This window comes from Penicillium atrosanguineum, assembly GCF_028827265.1.
Source record: "Penicillium atrosanguineum strain IBT 20685 chromosome Unknown utg000003l_segment0_segment0, whole genome shotgun sequence".
Taxonomy (NCBI): domain Eukaryota; kingdom Fungi; phylum Ascomycota; class Eurotiomycetes; order Eurotiales; family Aspergillaceae; genus Penicillium; species Penicillium atrosanguineum.
Window position 1 is genome coordinate 2,496,875 of NW_026623135.1, and position 25,438 is coordinate 2,522,312.

The following is a 25,438-nucleotide window of genomic DNA, read 5'->3' on the forward strand; positions in this document are numbered from 1 at the left end:
AGATGGGTTTGTTCATTTCGCTAATTAGGATTATACATTATATAATATTGTGCACCAAGAATGCGGGCCGACTCGCTGTACTCTTGCATGAATGCCTGCCCTTGATCCTTGTTCACATGAGCATACCTGGAGCCAGCTTCAATCGATACTCTTGATAGCCATTCTCACGTTCCTCGCGACCGTCTCCATAATTCATTGTACAATATCCGCATTTGATGATCGTCCATCATTGTCATTATGCATAGCGTTGCTCACACCAACCCGACCAACGTATATATAGCCTCAAGAAGCCTTGGCCTTGGCCTGGTGCTTCTGCATCATCTCCTCGATCTCGGACTGTTCAGCCTCAGACCTATCATCTTTCTTCATACCATAAGCGAGGAACTTCCAGGCACTTCCCATAAGGAAGTACAGCCAAAAGAGATTGAGAATTTGCAGCGAAGCCAGCAAGGCAAAAGTAATAGCCTGAGAAATCCAGCACTTGTACTGTTGCGTCTCCCAATTCAACTCGTAAGGACCAACAGTCTTGAACTCAGTCAAAATAGACCAGAGAATACCCAAGTTCAAATAATGACGCAGATAAATCCACGACACCACCGAAAGGGCATAGAAGGGGATGATCAGATCCGAATCAATATAGTGGAATGACTTGGACATCTACAATCAGATTAGCACAATCCCACAACATTTTGTACCCAACCCAAAAAAACCCAAACTTACAGCGAGGAAGAAATCACTGATATCATGGGTAATATAGATCGCAATACCAATATATGTGAAATGAAACCTATAGCTCAAAGCAATGAGACTCAAAGTCACAATATGATGAGCAACAAGCTCCTTAAAATCCTTCCTCCTCTTCTCCTGTCCCAACAGCATAACAATAGCCTGCTGCGCCCAATAAGCCGCCTCAAACAAGTAATAGAACTTGAAAGCTGCCTCATGCGTCCTATGAGGGAACCCCTCATACATCGCACTCGTCTTGAAATACCACACAGGACTCCGCGACATAACGTAAAGCCCAGCAGGCCCCGTCATCCCAAAGTAGATAGCCGTATACATCTGCTCCATGAACCTCATCTGCTTGCCACGGGACTTAATACCGGCGAACTTCGCCAAAGGCCGCAGAAGTTCCTGCATGATGAATTCACGGGTAAAAGAGAGCACGATCGTATAAAAGGTCACGAATGCGATATCCCAAAGACCCTTTCCATACTGAGGAATTCCCTCTTTGCCGCCCTCGGACAACTTGTAAGAAAGGAAAATGAAATGGTGAATAACATTCGACTCAGACGGATTGATAGCGTACAGAGACAAAATAGCCAGAACCAGAACCAGCGGAACGAGCCAAGTATGCTCAGCGACCTGATTCTTGAATCCGCGCAGGAACGACCGGCGCGATCGTCTGCGTGCACTGTCAGAAGATTGACGCGCGTGACCGCGTGCATGGCCTTCTCTAGCCTCTTTAGTCTCTTTGATCTCTTTGGTCTCTTTGGTTTCTTGAGGACCTGGACCTCTTGCGCGCGCGCCGGCGGGCCGGGCTGTTGCTGTTTTGGCGGGCATGTTGAGACCCGAGTGTGATATAGTATAGTCCGGTAGAGGGCAGATCCAAGGTTGGGTCGGGAATGGGAAAGTGCGTGGCAGACCGCCTCAGACCCCTATTCGAAATGACGACTCGGCGCTGTTCCTTTCATGTTGATCTGATTATTAGCCTTTTTGGGTTAGACGTATGGGGCCGTCGGCGAATCAGGTCTGGTTTTCGGGGGAGTCGGGTTCCGGGGTTGCCGCGTGTTTTCTTACTTCTTAGGAGAACTAGAGGTTTCCTTGGTACCGACGGAGTTTGTGGTTACGGCCGAATGGAGAGTTTGAATAACTGGAGATTTTACCTCCGATTGGAAGGACCTGAGAACTGAACTGATTAATCTACCGGTATGCTTGAAACGAGGTCCTGGGTTGCGAGGCACGGAGAACGAGTATGAGCTTAGGTGTCATTGACTGGAGGGCTTATAGTGTAATTTGGAAGTACGAAATGTCTTAACCAGGTCATTGATAGCCCCTGGTAGAAATGGAGAAATGTGTCAAAGGGCGGTTGAGTCTGGCGCTAAATATTAACTCCGATTCAATAAACTATAGACCTGTTCGCAATTACCAGTCTGAACCGTAACAAAGCCAATCAATTCCTTTTCAAGTGCTACAGAATTAGTTCCAACGTCTAGGTCATCTTGCCAAGCCTGGGGTCATAAGCAATACGAGGACCATCTCAACTCAGCTCAGCTTCAATTCCCTCGGGGCTTACATTTATAGGTTCCTCGTAATGGAAGCATGTCAGGCGGCACCTAATTTCTACCTTGCAAGGTTTCTGTGTGGACAATAGAGAGGCAACATGCAGCATCTCCGTATCTACGACTGCTTTCAAACCTGACTAGAGTCATTCTTCGCCTGACTGCATGTCAGCCCCGGCTTACTTTTTCCCCTCATACGGGCGTGAGTAGCAGCCAATGGGTAGGAATGAAATAAGCAATTTTTTGAAGGCGTAATATTAGCTCCGCAGGCTGAGAAGACGTTGAGAGAAAAGAGGTTCAAGACGATGTGTACGGAAATAATCAGGAAAACGAAGAGGACTTTTGAAGGAATGTCAGCTGCCAGTCCCAATGGGCACCAATTAACGGATAGGTAGTTCAAATGTTGAGATTAAACGTTGAAGGTCTTGCCCTCCTAGGTGTGTGCGCATCAATGCCCTTCTAAAATATATTCCGTGAGGTTTGATTGTTGTGAGAACTTTCTGGTCGATCTATCATGAACCAATTGATTTTCTAGAATCCTAAAACGTATTATTAATTTCGGAATTAGCCCAGAAATTCTCAGGTTGAAACAATTGCTCTTCCTCACAAGCTCTGGCCAAGTATACCTGCTTGTATTCCTGTTTGGGCCAAGTCACCTGACCAAATAGCCCCTTTTCCACATCACGTGAGACCCATTCAATCCAGCATTTTCCTTGTTGACTCGACCTGTCCATATCATTCATCTTGAAGTTGTCAAAGTGTCAAAATAGCAAAATGGCCGCGCATCCTTACTACCCAATTGACCTCGAGATTGTGGGGTACCTGGCCAATGAGTGGGACACAGTGACTCTCGTCTCGCTCTTCGCTTCAGGATGCACTGCCATTTTCCTGGCAACCTACCTTCTTGTGATGAAAATTCACCCGAAGATTTCAAATGGTGATCTATGGACCATAATGTGGTTCGTCTTGTGTAAGTCTCCCAGGTCACCTCCTGAAGTTTCAAAATTAACAACCAAACAGGCGGCTGCATCCATCTTTTCTTCGAAGGATATTTCGCCTACAACTTCAGACGCATGCCAAGCATGCAAGACCTATTTGGCCAGCTGTGGAAGGAGTACTCTCTTTCCGACTCACGGTACCAAACTCAGGACGCCTTCGTGTTGTGCATGGAGACTATCACAGCGGCTTTCTGGGGCCCTCTGTCTTTTGTTCTCGCAGGCATGATCATGACTAGCCACCCTCTGCGGTATCCGCTGCAGGCTATTATTTCCCTGGGCCAGCTCTATGGTGATATTCTCTACTATGCGACTTGTCTCTTTGACAATTACATCCTTGGACTTGAGTACTCGAGACCCGAGGCTGCGATTTTCTGGGGATACTTTGTATTCTGCAACGCTTTCTGGATTGTGATCCCTCTCTGTGAGTATTTAAATGATCCCAGGTTTGATAATTTGCTAATTGTTTTCAGATTTGATTTATACTAGCCTGTGCGCAAGCAAAAAAGCATTCACTGCTTTGGCGGTGTCTCAGGGTAACGGGTCCATGAAGGCCGTCAATGGAAAAGCTTCCAAGAGCGAATAGAAGCCATGAAGAAATGTTGTAAATAGAAAGATTTATTTGTGACGCTGATATTCTTCTGATTCTATGAGTAGAATCAATGTTTTAGACCTCATTATCTTCCAAATTCAACGTGAGCTTCCGCACAAACTTTCCAACCTCACCAATATGCTCCCCCAGCCAGTTCTGAAAGCCATAGTCTCTTGTGTTGTCACTTTCAAAGCTATGCATTCCAGACTCGCCATTCGGACCAAAGCGCATGAACCTTTGGTCTTTAGAGTACGCATCCCACGGCTTCTGCCCATGCGCAAAGGCCGTCCAGATACGAGCAGCTTCCAGAGAAACCTTTTGGGTCTCAGGCGGACAGTTCGACAACTCATTAAGATGCATGAGCATTGCACAAAGACCATGATATGAGTACCCGTACGTGGGACCCTTAAAAGGCGAAGTTTCCTCCCAATGATAAAGATAGACATTATCTTTCCAGTCATCAGAATTCCTCGACGCATTAGCGATACCAAAATGAGAATAGTTGAACAACGTATTCCCAATCAATAGCCTGAAGGCCTTGCGGAAATCTTCTTCAGACTGCGTATCGCGACTGAATCCGAACTTGGAATAAAGCTCTTCAGCATCCTGCTGTGAAAACGCACCATCGACCAATTGATGGAACCGTTCTTGGGGCAGACGCTTGAGCAAACCATCGAAGATAATCGCTTCAACATTCGTATCACCGACAATGAACTCTTTGCATCGAGTATTGGCGACACTGTCCTCGTAGGTCCAGCCTTCTGGAAGGAGCTTGCCATCTGCGACGGGGCCCATAGCGGCAGGAGTATAATTTTGCAAAACCTCCGCTGTGCTCAACGAGCGAAGCTGCTCCAATCGTTCAGACGCAGTTGATGCTGTCACTGCAGTCTTTTGACATAGGCGGTTCCACTCCTTCTCATAGAGTTCCATTGACAACGGACCTAGAACAGGGGCGGTGCCGGACATCATGATTGCACGATCAAACAAGGCGTGTTCGGCAAGTAGGTGGTAGTGAATGCTTATACTACCAGCACTCACGCCGAAGACAGTGATATTGGAAGGATCGCCACCGAAGTCTTGGATGTGCTGGTTCACCCATTCCAAGGCATTACGTTGGTCGATGAGCCCGTAATTTCCAACTGGATGTGTTTTTGAGCCGCCGTTTCTCTCTTCAGCTAGATCCCGGGAGGCGGCGAAGCCCAATGCACCGAGTCGGTAGTTGATCGAAACCAAGATGACAGGTGTTCCACATTTGCGCGCATGCGCGACAATCGCCTGAGGGCGATAGCGAGCGACAGAGTTGGCACCGAAGGCGAACCCACCTCTAAATATTGGCTGGTCAGTGTTACACCATTTCTCAAATCGAGTAAAGCATACCCATGAATCCAAACCATAACTGGTAGCGGCTGAGAGCTCTCCAAAGACTCCTTGGGAACAGCGATATTGAGATTGAGGCACTTGAACTCGTCGTCACCGGGGAGGGGATCGTTAGTGCCTCCCGATACAAGAACGATCCCATTTCCCTGGCTACATCGATATCCAAGCTTGGTAGCATCGAAAGCCTGGTGAAGCGAGTGAGTAGTCTCACTATGTGTCCAACGCTTGGCTACAGTAGCAAATGGAATTCCTCGAAAGAGCGCGATGTCATTCTCACTATCCAAAGTTCCGGTCAATTCTGCACCGAGAGAGGGCGCATTGCTTGATATTGTTTCAAGGTCAGCCATTGTGATGTTCCGAGTTGTTCTAGGCTAAAAGTGAAAGTGCAAAAGTCATCGCAGTGAGGTTCGCCGAGGGGTTATAAGTCGCCGGGTAAACCAAACGGTGGAACTTGCGGGGTTGTTCCGGAACTTGAGTTGAGTGCTTATCCACGGCTAAGCTTTCTACTGGTCTGCATTGCCATTTCCTAGCTTAGAGCTGACGCATTGGAGCTTTTTGACTGAAACTAGCTCAAATAGGCATATGAAGACCCTTCCCTAATGCCATAACTGTCTTCTACTAGCTGCCATTGCAGTAGACTCACGACTCCAGACCCAGTGAAAAACACACGTAAAGGATGAACGGTTTAACCTAGGGTAAAACGACACGCATCTGCGGGGTTTAAGCGAGAAAAAAAGCCGAAGTTTATCCCGACAAAAGCTCAATCTGAAGCTAAGGGCGCGTGGCGTAGACAAAAGAGATCTAGATCAGTTTCCGGGGCCCCAGACGACAGAAATCGGCAAATCCGAATCCCCACATTGGTGCATAAACTGCGGAGGCAAGCAATTGCCGCCCGTTTATAGGATAGCTCAAGACATGACTCGGCTGGCTTCTTAGGTGGTTGCGTTTTTAGTATACGGCTAAGCGTTATACCGCAGCTGAAATACAGTTTTTGACCTGCTCAAATTTCTCCAGATCATCACCTGGACGTACCCCTCATGGAGGACGCGTTTATAAGACTGTGGGTCTTTCTGACTCCTCCCAGATTCCCCAGATTGCCCAGGTCCTTTTGTTTCCCCACGGGGTAGTTTTTCACTTAATCTACCTTTCCTATCCCCGGGTCTTCGCCCTATACTGTGACTGACTTTGAACATGACGGAAGCTGCAAAGAATGGCTCAGAGACCATTGAGATGGAGAACGCTCCGGCTTCTCAGCCTGTTTTCCTAGCAGAGAAGCTCCAAGATGGCGATGAGGCGTTGGAGATTCTCCAGAACCAATATGTCGAATATACTCCAGAAGAAGAGAGAAAATTGAGGTGGAAGATTGATCTTCGACTGGTATCTGTCATGTTGATTGTCAATGGAATTCAGTTTGTCGACAAATTGGTACGCTGTCAAAGCGAAGTCCTGAATTGCTTCAAAGCTAATGCGCTAGTAGACTATTGGATATGCTGCGACTTATGGTCTCGTCACCGAGGCGCACCTGATTGGGCAGGAGTATAGCCTGCTGGTCACGATATTTTACCTTGGTTATCTTGTGAGTCGCTCCAGGGCTCCCTTGGCTCAGTCTATATGCTTTCCATAATTCGATCTGACATATTATTCAGGTCGCGCAATACCCGACCAGCTATCTCATGCAACGATTCCCTACCGGTCGTTATCTTACAGTGAACTTCATTCTCTGGGGTAAGTCACGGTTAAGGTTCACGAGTGAGTTGTTCTAACGTATCTAAAGGTGTTGTACTGGCAGCTACTGGAAGTGCCACCACTTTTCCTTCGTTGGCTGCCGCCCGATTCTTCCTCGGCGTCTTCGAGTCATGCTTGAACCCTGGTTTCGTGCTGATTTCTTCATCTTGGTGGAAACGTGAAGAGCAGGCAGCTCGCATCGGTCTTTGGTACAGCGCAAACGGTCTGGCGTCGTTGCCTGCTGGCGTTTTGTTCTGGGCTATCGCACATATTGATGTATGCGTCAAGCTAGAAACCTCTAGATTACCCAAGCTAATTTGGTTTCAGGTCGATGGCATGTTCCCATACCAATGGATGTTCATCATATTTGGTATCCTGACTGTCCTGATCGGCGCCAGTCTCTGGTGGATTCTTCCCGACTCTCCGATGAAGTGCCGGTGGCTCAACGATCGTGAGCGTATCATTGCTGTCCAGCGTCTCAAGGACAATCGCACCGGAGTCAAGAACAACCACCACAAGAAAGAGCAAGTTGTCGAAGCTCTCACCGATTATCGCGTGTGGATGTTGTTGTTCGCCGTCTTCTGTCACAACATGACAAACAGTCTGCAGACCAACTTCACTGGAATTATCATCAAGGGATTCGGTTATAGCACTTACCAATCTGTTTTATTACAGATTCCCGTGGGAGCAATCATGGCCGTCGCAATGATCCTCTGTGGCTTCTTCCTCTCCTCAAGATGGGGCCAAGGAAAACAGATCATAACCATTATCTGCTGCTATTTCCCCGGAATCATCGCATGTGGCATCCTCTACGGAGTCCCCGTGAAATCAGACACTCTGAGCGCCCACCTGGCTGCCATATTCCTAATTCCGATCGTCGCCACCGCCGGTGGATTGATGTACTCCTTGCTGGCAGCCAACATCGCCGGATACACCAAGAAGACTGTGACCGGAACATTGTTCTTCTCAGCCTACTGTGTGGCAAACATCATCTCCCCACAGACCTTCCTCAGCTCGCAAGCCCCTCTCTACACAACCGGAGTCTTTGTGACCCTCGCCGCCTTCATCATCAACATCATCCTCTTTTCAGCCCTTTACATCGTCTACTCTCGCGACAACGCAGCCCGCAAGCGCGAAATGGAAGAAATCGGAGAACTGGACGAAGCCAGCGATCTAGCAAACGCATTCTCTGATCAAACAGACCGACACAACCGAATGCTGATTTACAAGATCTAAGATGAGGGAAATATGATCGATTGCAGCCCAAGATATGAAATAAAGTTTCGGGAAATTCTCATTATTCAATAAACGCTGACAGCTAAAAGCCTTTGCACAATCGTGATTGGTATTTGAAATGTAGCTCATAATTAAGCTATGATCGCCGATCTTCGCATGCCTTTTTCGTATTGGGACATTTGAGGCCCGGTAAATAGCTCAACTGGGTCTCTCACCATGCTCGCAGATACAGGGAGTTCAAAGTGTTTCTTGATTCCGATATAGTCGCTTGGGTCCTGCCCGTAGGGAGTATTGAGAATATTAACTGTCGGTCGCTCGTTGATAGGTTGGTTGAGTAGACTCAGTGATCGGGCTAAATGACGTTAGTTTTGTGCCGAATATAGATACCTAAGATCACGGTATAAGTACTTTCGCGGGTGTGTCCAAGGAGCAGCATAGGTTGACCCTGTTGATCTCCTTCCTCGCTTTGCTCTCCCTTTGTTCGAAGATCCCATCTTCGTTTTGAGGGTGGTGGTATCGATTCTTTGGTGGGTTTCTCGGCACCGGTGAAGCGACCCCTTGATGCGATTCCAGCGCCCCAACGAAGACGAATCCCATAGCCTTCGCAGGTGAGACCTCGCTCCGTGCATTTTCGGCAACCAGGCTGAGTTTCATCGCATTGGATTCGTTTTCTCTTGCATGTCCAGCAGCCTTTATGAGAACGGTGACGAGAAGACGTGTCTTTGTGTTTGTTATTCGCGGGAGCCATTATGAGCAAAAGGAGAGGAAATAGAAAGAAATGAACGCGAGGAGTGCTACAGTCGCTCATCGCAGAGTTATATGCGAAAGACAAGCTATAGCACCACCGGATCTACGAGCTCTGATTGGCTGAACAATGTCCTCAGTCTGAAAATTAATAGCGCGTCCTAAGCCTTTAAAGGGAGTGCTTTCCGGGCGCAGCTGCAACGTCCTTCTTAGCTATTTGGCTCGCCAATTCCCTCGCATAACAGTCCTACATGGACATATAAAAAAGAGTCGGACCGAGTCTTGTTCGGGCTCCCCACGGTGGAGCATCTCGGCAGCTCTCGCCTCCGCGAACGTTTCGGGCAGGTACAAGCAAGCGCTATCCGCCCCCAAGGTTCCACATGACATGGCAGTGGAAACCGGGGAGAATATTCTATCTGCCCCTGGGGAGACAAGATTTGGTTACAACTTTAAATCGTGTAAACCGAGATGCCTAGATAGGGCGATCTGGTCGGCAGCGCCAGCCTCTCGCGTTGCGGCGATGCACCGAGAGTCGCCACTTCGGGAATCTGGGGACCGTGGATGCACCTCTGTGTGTCATAAATTCGGGTAACGGTAGATAATAGCGCGCCTTGAAAGGCAATTGAGTCGTGACAAGGATCCATCAGGCTAGTTGATCTGGTGGCAGATGATTTCATGCACGAAAACGCACCTTCTGTACTCCGCATCTACCTCCCGGAAGAGGAAGTTTCCGCCTACCATCGGGTGTCGGTGGAGATGGAGTCGGTAGAAGATCAATAGCAATGAGTAAATCTGTTTCGTCAAAGATGACTTGGTTCTGGTCGCATGTGGGCCAGTCTCGGTGTCCACGAGTAGCTTACCACACAATGCCGTGGGGAACCCCGGAAAAATAGCAGAAAACCCCGGAGCGGAATGGGGACTGACATTTCCAATCCATTGATAGAAGCCCGTGTGCGCTCTTTGGTCTTGGCTAAGTGCGATACCCTTCAAGTGCTGCAAATTACGGAAATGAACCCATTCGAATCCTGACATCACCAGTTTACACGAATTATATATACAAGTTATGGACGGGGAAACAGACGATACTCTGAAACCGACCGATCAGAATGTCCAAGATGCTCACGACCTCGCTGTCTTCGGGCACGACCAGACCCTGGCGCGGAAGTTCAACATCTGGAGCATGCTAGCCATGGCCTTTTGCGTCTTAGGAACCTGGTCAACCTTTGCACAGGATTTATCCGATGGTCTCATCAACGGCGGTCCTATCTCGATCCTCTGGGGTCTTTGCCTGGTGTTATTCTGCAATATGTGCGTGGCCGTCTCACTGGGTGAGATTTGCAGCAGCATGCCTACAGCCCTGGGCCAAGCGTATTGGATCTACCGACTTTGGAACTCGCGCTGGGGACGTTTCACCTCATACATGTGTGCCTGGATCAACGTTTTTGGGTGGTGGACTCTCGCAGCGTCACAGATTGCGTTCATGACTAATTTCGTGCTGGGCATGAAAGTCATGTTCGCTCCCAATTGGACGGGGGCATCGACTGGATGGCTTGAATTTGTCGTCTACATCGGATGTGTTTTCGCTCTGACACTCATCAACGTGGTTGGATGCCGCAAAGAGGCATTCCTGCCCTGGTTGAACAACTTCGTGGGCTTGTTTTTCTTCGGCTTGTTCTTCGTCTTTTCTCTGGCTCTCCTCATATCCGTTGGAACCAAGTCAGGACTCGAATTCCAGCCTGCTTCCTTCGCTTTCGGCAAGTGGATTAACCAGACCGGATGGCCGGATGGTGTTGTCTGGTTCATCGGTCTGGTGCAAGCAGCCTATGGATTAACGGCCTTTGACGCAGTCATCCACATGGTCGAAGAGATTCCTGCTCCACGAAAGAACGCCCCCAAGGTCATATATATGGCCGTCATCACTGGAGCAATCAGTGGCTTCATCCTGATGCTCGTATGTCTCTTCTGCATCCAGAATATAAACAGCGTCATCAACTCGCCCACCGGTCTACCATTTATGACCCTCTGCCAAGATACCGTCGGACAAAACGGTGCCGCCGTCCTCATGGCCCTTTTCATCTTCAACGGACTCGGCCAGAGCATCAGTATCCTCACAACCGCATCCCGGCTTACCTGGGGCTTTGCCCGTGATGGAGGTTTACCGTTCAGCCGATACCTATCCGAAGTCAGCCCATACTGGAAAGCACCTGTTCGAGCGCTCTGGTTCCAAGGCTTCATCATCGCCCTAGTCGGGATCCTATTCCTCTTCGCTCAAACCGTCCTGAATGCCATTCTCAGCGTGAGTACCATCGCATTGACTATTTCGTACGGCCTACCCATTATCACGGTGCTTATGGTCGGCCGTGATAAGCTGCCATTAGGCGGAGAGTTCCATCTTGGAAAAATTGGGGCTCCTGCGAACTGGGTCTCTGTGATCTACTGCGCGATTACGACGGTTTTCTTCTTCTTCCCGAGTTATCCTAACCCTTCGGGTGGCGATATGAATTATGCCATTGCTGTCTTTGGCGTGATGCTTGTTATTGCGTTGGGATTCTGGGGTTTCCAGGGTAGGAGGACTTATTTGAATACCGAGGAGGCTGCGATGGCTCAGGTCATTCTGGCTCAAGAGGAGGTTGCGAATGATCCTACTGCTCCTCCTGAGCCTAAGAAGGAGGATAAATAAGGGATGAAGAGGGCCAAGAGAAATCCGAGGAAGATGGTTGTGCTGAGTGACCAGTTGAAAGTTCAATGTTGAATATGGCAGTGGAGACAAAATTTGTGATTGTGTGGTTTTGTATATAGACATTAAGTACATGAAAGCCTAGACTGGATAGAGAGGGGCTTGAATATGCAACTTAGCGTTTGCTTTTTGGAATATAAATTGTTTTCCAATGAACATCGATACGAAGCAGCAAACTAAAGTGTACCGGATTAGAGTACCAGGCTATTTCCTATTTCATAGCATATTGTAACTATGCACACGGCAGGATTTTTCAAGAATCTCAAGTGAAAAGTAAATTTTGATATCTAAACTGTACAAGAAACTAACCACTAACCACCCTCAAAGCTTAGACTTCATATTAACATGGACAGCTTTGATAGCGGAGTACGCATCCAAGCCAGCCTCGCCCAGTTCCCGACCAATACCACTCTGCTTGACACCACCGAAAGGAATGCGCCAATCACTGTCATTGCTAGAGTTGATCCACACCATACCCGCCTGAATCTGCTTCGCAACGCGGTGCGCACGGTTCAAGTTGGTGGTGAACAAAGCACTACCAAGACCATACATGGTATCATTAGCCATCTGCACCGCATCCTCCTCCTTCTTGAAGCGAGCGATGCAGACGAAAGGACCAAAGACCTCTTCCTGGTAAATGCGCATGTTGGGAGTAACATCTGTGAAGACGGTGGGCTCGAAGAAGAAGCCCTTTCCATCACCGGCCTTGAAGGGCTTACCACCAGCGGCAAGAGTAGCCTTCTCGGACTTGCCCACGTCAACGTAGGACATGATTCGCTCATACTGGGACTTGGTAACCTGGGGGCCTTGGAAGGTCTTCTCATCGAAGGGGTCACCGATGATAGACACATTCTTAACCTGCTTCTTGAAGGCATCGACGAATTTATCGTAGATCTCGTCCTGGACCAAAATGCGCGAGGTAGCGGTACAGATCTGGCCCTGGTTGTACATAATACCGATGTGAGCCCACTCCACAGCGAGGTCGAGCTCGGCGTCGTTGAAGACGACCAGGGGGCTCTTGCCGCCGGTCTCAAGGGTAATGTTCTTCAAGTTGTTGCTGGCCATCTTCATGATATGCTTGGCGGTAGCGGTGCTGCCGGTGAAGGCAATCTTGTCGACGTCCATGTGGGAGGCGAGGGTGGCGCCAGCAACGGCACCATGGCCGTTGATGATGTTTACGACACCCGGGGGGAAGCCAGCTTCCACGATTAGGTTTGCGAGGAATAGAATGGAGAGAGGGGTTTGTTCGGCGGGCTTGAGGACGACGGTGTTACCGCAAGCTAGGGCGGGGCCGAGCTTCCATGCGGCCATGGAGAGAGGGAAGTTCCATCTAAGAAGTCTGTTAGCGTGAAGGTTTCATGGGTAGAATGCGGTGGGAAATGCTCACGGGATAATCTGTCCGCAGACACCAACAGGCTCGCGCACAGTGTAGGCGAACTTGTCGGGAGTGGTTCCAATGACCTGGCCGAAGATCTTATCGGCATACCCACTGTAGTAGCGGATAGTCTCGGCAGTCTCGGTCAAGTCGTCGTCGCGGGACACAGTATAAGGCTTGCCGTTGTCGCAGGTCTCAATGGTAGCCAAAGTCTCCCGATTATCCTCGATAAGCTGAGCAAGCTTGTTCATCATCTTGCCGCGGTCGGTTCCCGGCAGGTCGCGCCAGCTCGGGTGGTTGAGGGCAGCGCGCGCAGCCTTAACGGCGTCGTTGACATCCTGCTCGGAAGCAGCATGGACGGATGTGATTTCCTTCTCCGTACTTGGTCAAAGTTAGCAACTTCATTCACTTTGAAGCTGTGATGAGCTTTTTGAGAACATACGCGGGGTTGATACTGGCGATCTTCTTGCCGTCGGACGACTTCACCCACTGGTTGTTGATGAAGAGGCCAGTAGGCTGCGTCCACACGCGGCCATTAGGCGCGGTCAGCTGAACAGATAATGAAGACATGGTGTATGATGTGTTTAGCAATATGTTGCTAGCTGAGGAAAGAACAGGCGATAAGTACAGCTGGGGAGCTCTTAAGCAGTTCGATAAGAACTGATTCGGCACGACATTCCAAAAGAAGAAGGCCGATGAGATGGCATCTGGAGTAGACCCACGGACCCCACCAGCAGAAGATCGGGTCGAGGCTCGAGGCTCCAGAAGGACACTAACCTGGATTCGGTAGGTCCAGCCAGCTCAACGGCTGGACCGATAACGAGATACGGCGAGATAGCGACGATAATCATGAGTAGTAGTGCCGAATAGCGTCTAAATCTATCGCGATAGCGTCTATTGTTCTGCTTTGATGCCTTGGCAGTGCGCACCCCTGAGGGCCATCTATAGCCATCTCGCTACTGACGTGAATCAGCACAGGAATGTGGCAACCGCCTCCGTCACGTGGGTTCCCCGCGAAAAGATAAGCTTGCACTGACACTTGGCATCTGCAGACCAGGGTCGCTATAGTGACAACCATAGGTCTGGAGGGTCAACCTGCCCCGACCAGAGTAGTCTGGGGTATCACCCTCGGATCGGGAAGGGGGAGATAAACCTAGGAAGGCGATTGGCTCGAACCTCCGGTATAAGACAGTTACGCAAAAGATATTATGGCATGAGAATGCAGACGGAAAGTACAAATGAACCAAAACGTAAGCTTAAACGAGCTTCTCCAGGCTTTCGCCAAACTAAGGTATGGGGAGGAGAGCCCGGTGAAAGTGGACTCGGGAAGAGTGGTGAAGGCGAACTTCTTTTTCTGAGCCAGACATCCCGACTGCCTGATTAGGAAGGTACATGCGTTTTCTATCTCTGTTCGAAGATGTGGAAATTCAACTATATAAGCCAAGGTCCGGCGAGAAGTGAGTCGGATTGTTAACTCCATCTTTCACACTCATCCTACACCATGGCTTCTGTCCCTGATACCACATCCATCCCGGGTTACACAATCTTCCGGGAGGGAGACTATGACAGTGTTGCTGCAACTGCCATGCTTCCGCAGGGAACTCCCCACCCGCTTGGTACGTGCATTGGCATTTTTTATTTTATTTTGGGTTTTCCTTTCTTTTCGTACAACCACTAACTTGACCAAACAGACCAGCTTTCCATTTTGGAAATCCCCGAGGCTGCTGCTCTCATCCGCCAACATGCTAGCCCCAAGACCATCAAGTTCAACTGCCTTACTCTGCGGGAACCCCGCAAGGCCGAGTACCAGGCCTTCAAGGCCGGTCAGATCCCCGCGCCTGACCGCCGTGCTTTTGCCATCATCATTGAGATCGAGACCAAGAAGGTCGCCGAGGTCGTTGTCAACTTGAAGTCCAAGAAGATCGAGATTTGGAAGGAGGTCTCCGAGGTCATGCCCACCCTCACTCTCGAGGATCTGGATGTCATGGAGCGCGTGGCTCGCGCCGATCCCCGTGTCGTCCGGGCCTGCAAGGAGATCGGTATCACCGATATGTCCAAGGTCTTCCTCGATGCCTGGGCGATTGGCATTGACGAGCGCTGGGGCTACGAGCGCCGTCTCCAGCAGGGTCTCGCCTACTACCGTAACTCGGAGTTCGACAACCAGTACGCCCACCCGCTCGACTTCAGCGTCGTGGCCGATACCGAGACCGAGGAGGTTCTCAGCGTCGATGTTCGTTATGTCAACGGCGAGCGCACTGCGGTGCCTCTCCAGGAGCACAACTACATGCCCGATTTCATCGGTGACGGCTACATCCACGACCGCCTGAAGCCCATTGATATCACCCAGCCCGAAGGTGTCTCCTTCAAGGTCCGCGGCAACGAGCTGCAGTGGGCCAACTACAAGATGCACATTGGTTTCAACTACCGTGAGGGTATTGTCATCTCCGATGTCCGCACCCACGACATGTACGAGGACCGCGAGCGCACCCTCTTCAACCGTATCTCCGTCGTCGAGATGGTTGTCCCCTACGGCTGCCCCGAGAAGCCTCACCACAAGAAGCACGCCTTCGACGTCGGCGAGTACGGTACCGGTCTGATGACCAACTCCCTGAAGCTGGGTTGTGACTGCAAGGGTGCCATTCACTACATGGACGGAGTCATGACCACCAGCAAGGGTGAAGCCGCCGTGATCAAGAACGCCATCTGTATCCACGAGGAGGATAACGGCCTTTTGTACAAGCACACCGACTACCGTGATGGCACTGTCATCTCCGCTCGTGACCGCAAGCTCATCATCTCTCAAATCATCACTGCCGCGAACTACGAGTACGGTTTCTACCACACATTCACCCTTGACGGCACCTACAAGCTCGAGATGAAGCTCACCGGCATGCTGAACACCTACTGCATGCACCCCACCGAGACTGCCGCTCCCTTCGGCACTGAAGTTGCCCCCTCGATCAACGCCCACAACCACCAGCACATCTTCTCCCTGCGTATCGACCCCGAAATCGACGGCACCAACAACACCGTCATCCAAAATGACGCCGTCTCCTCCGACGCCGCCGTCGGCTCCCCCGAGAACCCTTACGGCAACGCCTTCCTCAGCAAGAAGACCCCCCTCCGCACCTCCCTCGAAGGCGCCGCCGACTACTGCTACGAGACTCAGCGCTCATGGGACATCGTCAACCCCAACCGCATGAGCAAGGTGGCCAAGAAGCCTGTCGCCTACAAAATCCTCAACAACAACTGCCCACCTCTCCTCGCCAAGCCCGGCAGCACAGTCTACAACCGCGCCGGCTTCGCCCGCAAGCCCCTCTGGGTCACCCCCTACAAGGACTACGAGCTCTTCCCGGCCGGCGACTACGTCTGCCAATCCACTGGCGAAGAGAACCACCCGCACAACAGCACAATTGTCGACTGGTCCAACCGTAACGAGAACATCGAAAACACCGATATCGTCTGCTACCTGCAGTTCGGCTTGACGCATTTCCCCCGCACGGAGGATTTCCCTATTATGCCTGCTGAGCCGGTTAGCATTATGCTGCGTGCATCCAACTTCTTTGAGAAGAACCCTGGTCTTTGGGTTCCTCCTTCTGCTATCTGTGTTGATTCACAGTCAACAAATGCCTTCTCGACTTCTTGCTGTGCTTCCAAGGTGCCGGCTAGTAATGGGTCGAGATTGTAAATTGCCATCTTCATTGATGGTGAGAGAAAATGTTGATAGGAGTGGTACATGGGATTGGACATTGTAAATAAGCCTTGTTTCTTTTTGTTTATGATTATGGTTATAAAGAACATATTTTGCATCACCTTGATCTGCTTCCGATCTTGTAGACTCTTTTTGAGAAGTAACGTTTTATACCTGGAGTAACTGAGTTTCTTTTATACACAATTAGAAGAATATTAAAATAATAAAATATTTACATGTTTATCATACTTGAGCGACCTTCTTACCAACCCCCTCGGTGATCCCAAGTAATCAAGATACCAGGGACCAGTCCACAGCTACCTAATTCCAAGAGTGGACATTTCACAGAAGATAGAAGAAATATTTTGGGTATCTCGCGAAACAAACCATCCATACCAAGTCCGTACCCATCCCATTGAAAATTCCCCATCCAATATATAATATAAACAAGCCAACAAGTAGATCCCAGGCACCTCAAGCACTCACAGCCCATTCAAACCTTTCTCCTCTCCATCCGCAACTCCAACTCCACCCCCAAGAACCCCCTCATCAACACCGCCACTCAAGAAGAAATCCAACTCACTAGGCCCACCCTGCGAATTTTCATTCTCCGCAAGCTGCTCCAGCAGGCTCAAAAACGGATCCTTCTCCGCCGTCCCAGTTTCACTAGCTGTGTGAGACCCAGAAGTCTGAGACTGTGCGCCAGGCGTCAGGGCAGTTCCGGTTCCGTTTAGATTGTTTAGATTATTGTCGAAGGGGAAGGTAGCGTATTGAGGGTTTGAGGGAGGTGTTGGAGCGATGTTTAGGGAGGGGTCGGTTAGGAAGGACGGGGGTGAGAGGCCGAATGCGCTTGGGGAAAAGGCACTTGGTAAGGAGAGATGGGCGTTCTCTTGGAGGTCGGTTTGAGGGAAGATTGTTGAGAGGGAGGGAGAAGCTTGTGAATTCGTATTGTTGGGAGCGTGAAAGTGGAGGGCTGGAGAGGTGGGTGCTTGGAGATGTTTGAACTGGGGGTGAGAGAGGCGGCGTTCGGGGCCGGGTTGAGACGAGAGAGATGGGCGAGGTTCGAAGAAGCCCCGGGCTTGGTAGGGCGGTGCCATTGGGCGTTGGTAGTAGTGGTCTTGTCGGTCTATGAAGTTGGCACTATTGTCGATGTTAGTTTCTGCAAATGAGATACGGAGGGATGGAGATTTACCTTGATACCAGATCATCCCCTGTGTCAATCAAGCGGACGTGTGCTCCATCTACCGCTAGCCCGGGATAACGATCTAAGAAGTCTTCGAGATGGAAAACTGGTGAAAATCGCATCGGGCTGCTGGCAAGATTACGCACCAGTTCAGCGTGGCATGTATAGATCGATTGAAGCAGCTCACGCTGATGCTGCACGCCTGCCCAGGCATTGCGCAACCAGGCCAGCTGGTGCATCTCGCGAGTCAGGAACTCGGCACTGGACGAGAACACCTCGCCTTCACGGCCTTTGTAGTGCACTCCATGGACGTGTACAGTACCAGCTGTACACACACAGTAGCCGACGAATGCAGGCCACTCCACGAGGGGAGAGTCTCTGCCCAGCTCCACAAGCTCTGCAATTGCATTTGAGTGTGAGAAGCACAGGTTGGTCGCTTCAATCTGCCACGACTGGTGCTGACCCGTGCCTCGCAGCTCCACGAGGTCGATAGGCAAGAATGGACGATAGACCAAGCAGTGCACGAGATGATAGATCAATTTGCTGAGAAGTAATATCGTACTCTCCGGGTGACCGAACAAGACTTCAATTGACGCAAAGACGTCCTGCGTCCCCGCTGCCCAAATGTCTAGTTCTTGTCGTATTTTCGAGAGATTCGAAAGTGCATGCCAAGGGAAATGTGAATCGCCTTTGACACCACCGGCAGCCAAGTACCGGTTAGTGACACCGAGTATGCGGGTGATATCAATTAACAAGGATGCCGCGCTGGGCGCCTTCCGCCGAGAGTCTGCGGAATATTGAATATTGGGTCCCACGTGGAATAGCTCACCATCCACGCTGAGACCCGCGGCATGTGGCGACCAAGAAGGCAAGCGCAAAACAATTGAATGGTCGGAAATGAGACACGGACGACGGGAACCACAGGTGATGAAGCGATCCATGAGATAAATGGACCAGAATAGCCGGCGCCTCATCTCGCGCTCGGCGGGCGACATGTTAATTTTGGTTGGTACTTCGCGGAGCAGGTCTAATGCCACCACCATAGCCACGCAATTTGCTGGCCAAGGTTAGCGTAGAACATTGCATGGGGTTTATAGTCTTACAGAAGACCATGTAGGCTTTCTTTCCCAGTCCATAGGCAAAGTAAGCCTGTGACAGTAGCAGAAGTGTCTGCAATCCCTCGACTGTCGGGTTGTCGACATCAACCATCTGTCGCGCCTGCAGAGCAGCATCTAGGCCCATGCGTAATGAATGATCTGGCTGACCGACCGAATACGTGTACCTACTGTGTATTAGCGATTAATTTCACGGGGGAGTCACCGACGAAGGACCTACCTAACCGTCATAGCGCAAATGGCCATACACAAATGCGCAGGTAGTTGGTTCAATTGAAATCGCTGCCTCGTGCTTTGCTCATCAAGAACGAAGAACGGCTTGCCATGTAATCGAGCAAAGTACGCATCAAGCAAGACATCCGACAAGATCCCATTCTGTTTCGGCGACGGCTGCGATAGAGCCGAGGTGGGCGCATGAACGGTTGGCCTAGCAAATGTATCTATGTTTTGCGACCCGGGCGTCGAAAGTGTCGGTTGCGAGTCCGAAGGACTGTACTGATTGAACGATGCATCTATAGTATTGCGACGGGGTTGACTGCCGAGCGGGAGATCGTCGGGAGTAGGTTCCGGGGAAGTCGGCGAGATAGGGTTTTTCTCATCCTGGAGTCTTTTCTCGAGACCATCGACGCGCTTGAGTAGAGCCTCCAGGACGTCTGTCTTGGGGCCGCGCTTTTTGGGGACCGCATCTGTGGGGAAGATCAGGCGTGATCGGCAAATGAGGGGGTGGGACTCACCGTAGACGCAGAGACATTGGAAGACCTTGCAGGCTTCGCAGCTGGGGCGTAGGCGGTTGCATTTGATCTAGAGAGTTCAGCGGGTTGTGTTTGGTCGGATTGAGATGTACCGACCTTTCTCTTGCGACAGGACTTGCAGTTCATGGCCTCGCGCGGTTCGACCGTCGCGCGGCGGGGGGTGAGACGGTCGATGCTGACCTGCAGACGAGACATCGCGCACCTAGGGGAGAGACATGAACGATAGAGACGGAGACCACATGGAAAACACGAAAGGAGGGCGAAGATGAAGACATGGCGAGGAGGGAAATAAGAGGAGCCGAGCGTCTAGTCTCGAAATGGGGATGTGGAGGGAAATGCGGAGAAGTGCCACCGGAGTTTTCTCTGACTGGTGTACCAGCCTTGGCTACAGATACTACAGCATTTCCTATTTGACTCTTCACCCTTGATGGTTCTTAATTCTGCTCTATTTTTCAACTACACTCCTTTTCCATCTGGATTGAGTCGTGGATGTTTATTCCTCTCCCCAAACTGCCTAGCACCGAACATTCTTTAATATATCCCTCGGCCAGACCCCCGGGGCACTTTCCACTTTGCCTCTTACCTCCGGTTTAGTCTGTTAGGGTTTGTCGCTTGCAATTCCGAGACGATCCTGATGGATACACCCCTGCATCTCGGTCGTCCCATCACGGGGCTCACCATTTGCCGCATGGACGCACGCTAAACCCATCCCTGCAGAGTCTTGCACCTTGGGACCCCGCGCTCGGCTACTCCGACCTCACATCCAGATCGGGATGTGATGAAACCCTGAGAGATGAAAGGAACACCCAAACTGCATGTGGGGCGTTTCTTCTACTCTACACCCCGACACTGAAGGGACTTGAAGCCTTGGTTTTTCTTTCTTGACTTCCCTAGGGATTTCTCTACCCCTTCTTGTTAGACGTCTGTTACTCCTTTCCAATGTACTAATTAAACATCTAGAATACTACTTGGTCGTGGCCGTCTAGGAAATAGTAAGGGTCTCAAAGTATCTCTTTGGTCTGTACCTACTTTCCCATGTACTCCTTCTATGTACTCCCTAGTGTCGTGCATGAGAACCCCCTCGATCGCCAACCCAAACTACTCTTTTGGATACGGACATGCCCAGGATCAAGCCTGGTGCATTTCTTCAAAGCGCCACATTCGAACCGTCTCCTCTACCCGCAGACACACATAGCATGGTCCCCGGCCTGCAGAAACCCTGCCTCTATACAAGCATTTATCCAACCGAGGTCCGCCTCCAAACAACGTGTAGCTCGCCAAGCGTCCTGAACATCACTAAACACGCCTCCCACCTGGGCTACCTTGGCAAAGTCGTCATCCCGGCGAAGCCTTGAAACTTTGAAACCGCAACCCAGGCCAAACTCCGGTGCCACCAAAAGGCTCACTCCGGAAGCACACCACTCTTCACATAATCCGCCATATTCCTCGCCCTCTCAGTTTCCATCTCCTGAAGTCCCTCAATAACCCCACCACGATCCTTAACCGGTCGTTCCTGACTAACCTTGAACCGGCCCTCAATCCGCGTAATCTCAATCCTCACCCCAACAATATTCTTCTTCAGAGTCTCGATATACTCCACCGGAGCATCATTGATCTTCCACGGCGTCTTCTTAGCCCCTTTTCCATTTCCAGTTCCATTTTCATTCCCATACCCCATAACACCCTCTTCACCCAGAACAGCCAGATCCGATAATTGTCGATGCAGATATTCCCCCGTCGACGTGTCTCTGGAATGATATATGGTCGCGCGGCCGTAGACTTGAACAGCGGCGTAATTCCACGTTGGCGCGACCTTCCCAGTAGCGGGCTTTGATTCAATATAGAAGTTCGGCGTGATGTAGTGATCTGTCGGACTTGTGAAGACGACTAAGACTTCTTCAGGCAGGATGGATCCTGTTGTGGAAGGGTCGGAGGAGATGGCTTCGAGAATGGCTTTTGTTTGGGGGTTTGCGCGGGCGATATGGCCTCGCAGAATGCCGAGGGGGTGAGGGAGTTTTATTGCTCTCTTCTCCATTAGGTGAGTTGGAGTTGGACTGGGTGGTTTCGGGGTCTAGGACCCAGGGGATATGGCTGCATTGGAGGGTTGGGAAGTTGTCTGATGGGAGGGAGGTGGTTATTACGCCGAGAGGGTGGGCGCGGATGAATGCATGGAGGGTTGGAATACTCCGGACTGCATGGTCGGGACGGAGATGCATTCTTGCTTGTTTATTGCTTCTAATGGCAGAGGTGTAGAGGGAGACCTTTGGAGGTAAAGACAGGAACGAGGGGAATGAGGGGTTGACCCCAGGTTTGCGGCGATAGCTTATCAGCCGGGCCGGGGAACCGGCTATACATCGGATGCTGGATCTAATCCAGGTACGGGTACAGGTACCCGTACAGGTACCGATACAGAATCGACTCAGATTGGAGATGGTGAGGGAAAAAAGGGACAACAATGTTCGGAAGAGGGAGAGGGAATGGGTATGGGGATCAAAGATGCTGGGGGAGAGGAGGGACACACTACTTGGAGGTGGAAGGAAAGGGAAAAGGAGGCTATCATTCAAGTTAGATCGTCTGACTATTGCTGATGCTCACAAAAAACTAGCGGTGATACGCAGAGAATTCTCAGTGTAGTAAGGCTAAGGTCTTAGTAAGTGGAATCTCGACCAGGAGTGGTAACCGATGAGCTCAATATCACAGCGGTGTGCACCCAAGGCGCGGCTATCTTGTTGTCTTTTCTCCTTTCTTCCTATGACTATCTCGCAAGCACTGGCAGAACTCGTATATTCCAAGGACATGTGCATGTCTAAATGCATCCGGATTCAACTCAAAAACATACTGACACAACCCTAAATCCACCCCAACTCCAAAGAAATCGATGTTAACATCTAGTGCGTCCAATGCAATGGTTGAGCCCCAAAAGTCCCACTCCTCACACCCCAAGTCGCGAGTCACCTAGAACAACGACCGCCCAGATGCCATGCGCACGAAATCAAACGGTACGTTCTGACCAACGAGTAACCTGAGCGTTTCCACTGTCGTCCAAGCGCTGACGTCCTCGGATCCATAAGCAGTCCAACCGGCGCTGGTAGCTACGCCTAGCGGGTCCCCCTTTCGAGGACCGCTAGTGAGATCGAGGTATACTTTACCTCGCGTCGAGGGAGGTGATGAGCGGCCGTTAGCACGGTAGTGTCTGAGAAGAGGTTGAACGAGGAGGGATTTTTCCGGAGGAAGAGCCGAGACGATAACGAAAGGCTGTTCAACTAGCTTGACGGATTGAATAGATGTGAACGGTTCCAGACCTGCCGCGAGGGGTCCGCTTGCTTTGAAGCCGACGGTGTAGATTGCGCCGACGCCAAGACTGCGTAGTGCGAAGATCGCGGCCGATGCATCCGATTCTGATCCGGCTAGGATAATCGCTGCTCGGCCGCGGTATGCTGATGGGACGTACTCTCGTGTCAGCGTCGCGCGGATGCCTTTCCACGCGGCGTTTTCGCCGATGAAGCGCGCGCCCTTTGTTCCGTCTCCTGGGGCCCTGGCGATGGTGTCCACGACGCCGATGGCGCGTGCTGCATCGCTGATGGAGGGGATGTATGAAGTGGAACTCGAGATCGGGGGGTTGACTGAAGCACCGCCGAATTGCGGCTGCATCAGGACAGATTCCATTGATCCTTTCGGCCCACGGTCGATGGACGTGAAGTTATGTGGCAGGCCCAGCTCATTGAGACACTTCTCCATGAACATAGAATGAGGCGTCGATCTGAATGAGCCGATAGCGTGCAAGTCGCGCTTGGGGAGCTGGCCCATGATATGCAATGCTTCGTTGATCTCCGCAGCAGTCAATTGGCCCGGTGCGGCAATCATGGGCAAGAGAGGGTGGGTGATGGGAGAGAAGACGGTGTTCAGGGCACGCGAGAGCTGGCCCATCTGACCCATGTTGACAGCCGAGAGCAAGGGACCAGGACCACGACTTTTGATAGTCATGCGGAAATACTCCAGCTCATAGTTTTCCTCGATCGTCGAGACCATAGCGATCATCTTCACGATATCCGCGTACTTGGCACTTTCATCAAAGATGCGCTGCGCCTCAGGAGAAGTCCATTTCCACGTCCCTGAGAAGTCGTGGAACGCCGACATGATAATGCTATGTCCTTTGACTTCCGCTAAACGCCGCCTGATATCTTCCGGAAGCCACAGCTCCACATCAATATATTCAACACCCCACTGAATAGCCCGTCGCAAGTATTTATAGAACAAGTTCGGATCCTCCATAGGAAATTTGCCATTCTCCTTCGTACACCTCGTCGTGAAAATAATAGGTAGCTCAGTGTGCTGCCTCAAGAGCATCAATTGCTGACCGACATACTTCAAACTAGGCACCGAACCAGCCGGCGCCCCATCCTTCGCAGGATCAACGAGCAAATCCACACGAATCTCAACCGCATCGGAGCCCACCGATAAAATATCCAGATTCGGCAGGGCAGCATGGACATCGGGGAAAGTAGTGGAAATGAAATTCGTCCTATTCTTCGTGCGCAGATCCTCATGCGGTTTTGTCTGGCCAAGAACGAGAGACAAGAATCTGGTCAGATCACGCCGTAGGAAAGGACTGCGCGAGTACAGGAACTCATAGTCGCAGCATTCGGTGAGAGTATCATCTGGCGCGGATCCATCTTCCACGCAATGGGTATTGATGAAGATCAAACCCGACCTGTCGGTTCCTTCTAAGTTTCGCAATAAGTCGGGCGCCAGAACCCCGGCCACGACTGCCTCGCTAGCTTTTGTTAATGTCGACAGGGCTGTTTCGGTGGTCCATGGTTTGCCGAGTACTTCTGCAACCATGTGCACTATATGATCTTGACCCGCACGGAAGGCGATGACGACTGTTCCGGATGGGGTATTGGCTGGTGGCAAAACAGGAGGAGCGACATAATTCTGAGGCAACGAAGAGGGTGTAGACGAGAGGATCGAGGCGATGTTCAAGGCGGAGGTATTGGTATTGGAAGTGGTCAGTGGAACTTGGTTGAGTGTCATCGCGGAGACGGCGGAGGTCTCGTCAAGACGCGGCGTCGCCATGGGCGGCAGGGCAGTAGGCATCATCGCATAGCAAATGTTTTCATAGTTGAGCAGACGGGAGTGCAAACGAGTCCGAAGAAAAGTTAGAGGGTCACGCGAGACTCAAGGTCGAAGACGAAGACTTGTCCCCCACGGCGCGCAACAGACGTGCTTTCGGGGATATCGGAGCCTGTGGGAGAAGAGGGAACCGAATATCACAGAAGGTAGTACCCGCGCATCTGCCGGGCTTTGACCGAGCTAACGACTAAGGAAGGCAAGTTCAGCAGAGAGTCGGGGACCGGGGTAGTGAATTCAGATCAATTCCTCCGAGCGCAGGGCAGGCAAATAGAGTTTAAAGGGGCGACGCGACACGAGTAGGCCACATTGAAGTGCGGACATGGCAAGGAAATGGGGCACCAAGTGCATTGGGAGGCACATTTCAAGCGCAGGGAGGATCCGGGGGCGCGGGGATGGTCCAGACGGCGTTGGGTTTCTCCGCCAATCATGGCCCGTGTCTAGCGGAGGTAGATCTGGAGTGCCCGTGGGGGTTGGCATTCGAGTGCCAATGGAGTAGTTGAT

The 25,438-nt window shown here is 51.0% G+C and overlaps 11 protein-coding genes across 11 annotated transcripts; 4 read left to right on the top strand and 7 right to left on the bottom strand.

Annotated features, from left to right (window-relative positions):
* Positions 1-282: 282 nt before the first annotated feature.
* On the bottom strand, positions 283-1,563 carry N7443_004371 (Non-specific lipid-transfer protein; the record flags this gene model as incomplete). Its single annotated transcript, XM_056884427.1, has 2 exons — positions 283-657; positions 721-1,563. The coding sequence occupies 2 exons, from the start codon at positions 1,561-1,563 to the stop codon at positions 283-285; spliced, it is 1,218 nt and encodes a 405-aa protein (XP_056742705.1).
* A 1,493-nt stretch (positions 1,564-3,056) lies between these two features.
* Positions 3,057-3,863, top strand: N7443_004372 (EXPERA domain-containing protein; the record flags this gene model as incomplete). Its single annotated transcript, XM_056884428.1, has 3 exons — positions 3,057-3,252; positions 3,303-3,701; positions 3,751-3,863. 3 exons carry the CDS (start codon positions 3,057-3,059, stop codon positions 3,861-3,863), a joined length of 708 nt encoding a protein of 235 aa, XP_056742706.1.
* An 81-nt stretch (positions 3,864-3,944) lies between these two features.
* Positions 3,945-5,593, bottom strand: N7443_004373 (uncharacterized protein; the record flags this gene model as incomplete). Its single annotated transcript, XM_056884429.1, has 2 exons — positions 3,945-5,193; positions 5,247-5,593. The coding sequence occupies 2 exons, from the start codon at positions 5,591-5,593 to the stop codon at positions 3,945-3,947; spliced, it is 1,596 nt and encodes a 531-aa protein (XP_056742707.1).
* Positions 5,594-6,437: 844 nt separating this feature from the next.
* N7443_004374 (RelA/SpoT) lies at positions 6,438-8,207 on the top strand (the record flags this gene model as incomplete). The annotated part of the gene is made up of 5 exons (XM_056884430.1): positions 6,438-6,671; positions 6,724-6,822; positions 6,893-6,971; positions 7,021-7,247; positions 7,299-8,207. The coding sequence occupies 5 exons, from the start codon at positions 6,438-6,440 to the stop codon at positions 8,205-8,207; spliced, it is 1,548 nt and encodes a 515-aa protein (XP_056742708.1).
* Positions 8,208-8,338: 131 nt separating this feature from the next.
* Positions 8,339-8,955, bottom strand: N7443_004375 (Zn(II)2Cys6 transcription factor domain-containing protein; the record flags this gene model as incomplete). The annotated part of the gene is made up of 2 exons (XM_056884431.1): positions 8,339-8,559; positions 8,616-8,955. 2 exons carry the CDS (start codon positions 8,953-8,955, stop codon positions 8,339-8,341), a joined length of 561 nt encoding a protein of 186 aa, XP_056742709.1.
* Positions 8,956-10,014: 1,059 nt separating this feature from the next.
* On the top strand, positions 10,015-11,631 carry N7443_004376 (xylanase/chitin deacetylase; the record flags this gene model as incomplete). Its single annotated transcript, XM_056884432.1, has 1 exon — positions 10,015-11,631. One exon carries the CDS (start codon positions 10,015-10,017, stop codon positions 11,629-11,631), a length of 1,617 nt encoding a protein of 538 aa, XP_056742710.1.
* Positions 11,632-12,009: 378 nt separating this feature from the next.
* N7443_004377 (uncharacterized protein) lies at positions 12,010-13,633 on the bottom strand (the record flags this gene model as incomplete). The annotated part of the gene is made up of 3 exons (XM_056884433.1): positions 12,010-13,018; positions 13,076-13,444; positions 13,506-13,633. The coding sequence occupies 3 exons, from the start codon at positions 13,631-13,633 to the stop codon at positions 12,010-12,012; spliced, it is 1,506 nt and encodes a 501-aa protein (XP_056742711.1).
* A 931-nt stretch (positions 13,634-14,564) lies between these two features.
* N7443_004378 (peroxisomal copper amine oxidase) lies at positions 14,565-16,751 on the top strand (the record flags this gene model as incomplete). The annotated part of the gene is made up of 2 exons (XM_056884434.1): positions 14,565-14,679; positions 14,755-16,751. 2 exons carry the CDS (start codon positions 14,565-14,567, stop codon positions 16,749-16,751), a joined length of 2,112 nt encoding a protein of 703 aa, XP_056742712.1.
* A 485-nt stretch (positions 16,752-17,236) lies between these two features.
* N7443_004379 (transcription factor domain-containing protein) lies at positions 17,237-19,999 on the bottom strand (the record flags this gene model as incomplete). The annotated part of the gene is made up of 6 exons (XM_056884435.1): positions 17,237-17,894; positions 17,947-18,994; positions 19,041-19,219; positions 19,273-19,738; positions 19,787-19,853; positions 19,901-19,999. 6 exons carry the CDS (start codon positions 19,997-19,999, stop codon positions 17,237-17,239), a joined length of 2,517 nt encoding a protein of 838 aa, XP_056742713.1.
* Positions 20,000-21,206: 1,207 nt separating this feature from the next.
* On the bottom strand, positions 21,207-21,839 carry N7443_004380 (FMN-binding negative transcriptional regulator; the record flags this gene model as incomplete). Its single annotated transcript, XM_056884436.1, has 1 exon — positions 21,207-21,839. One exon carries the CDS (start codon positions 21,837-21,839, stop codon positions 21,207-21,209), a length of 633 nt encoding a protein of 210 aa, XP_056742714.1.
* Positions 21,840-22,759: 920 nt separating this feature from the next.
* Positions 22,760-24,904, bottom strand: N7443_004381 (type I 3-dehydroquinate dehydratase; the record flags this gene model as incomplete). Its single annotated transcript, XM_056884437.1, has 1 exon — positions 22,760-24,904. The coding sequence occupies one exon, from the start codon at positions 24,902-24,904 to the stop codon at positions 22,760-22,762; it is 2,145 nt and encodes a 714-aa protein (XP_056742715.1).
* Between the last annotated feature and the right edge of the window lie 534 nt (positions 24,905-25,438).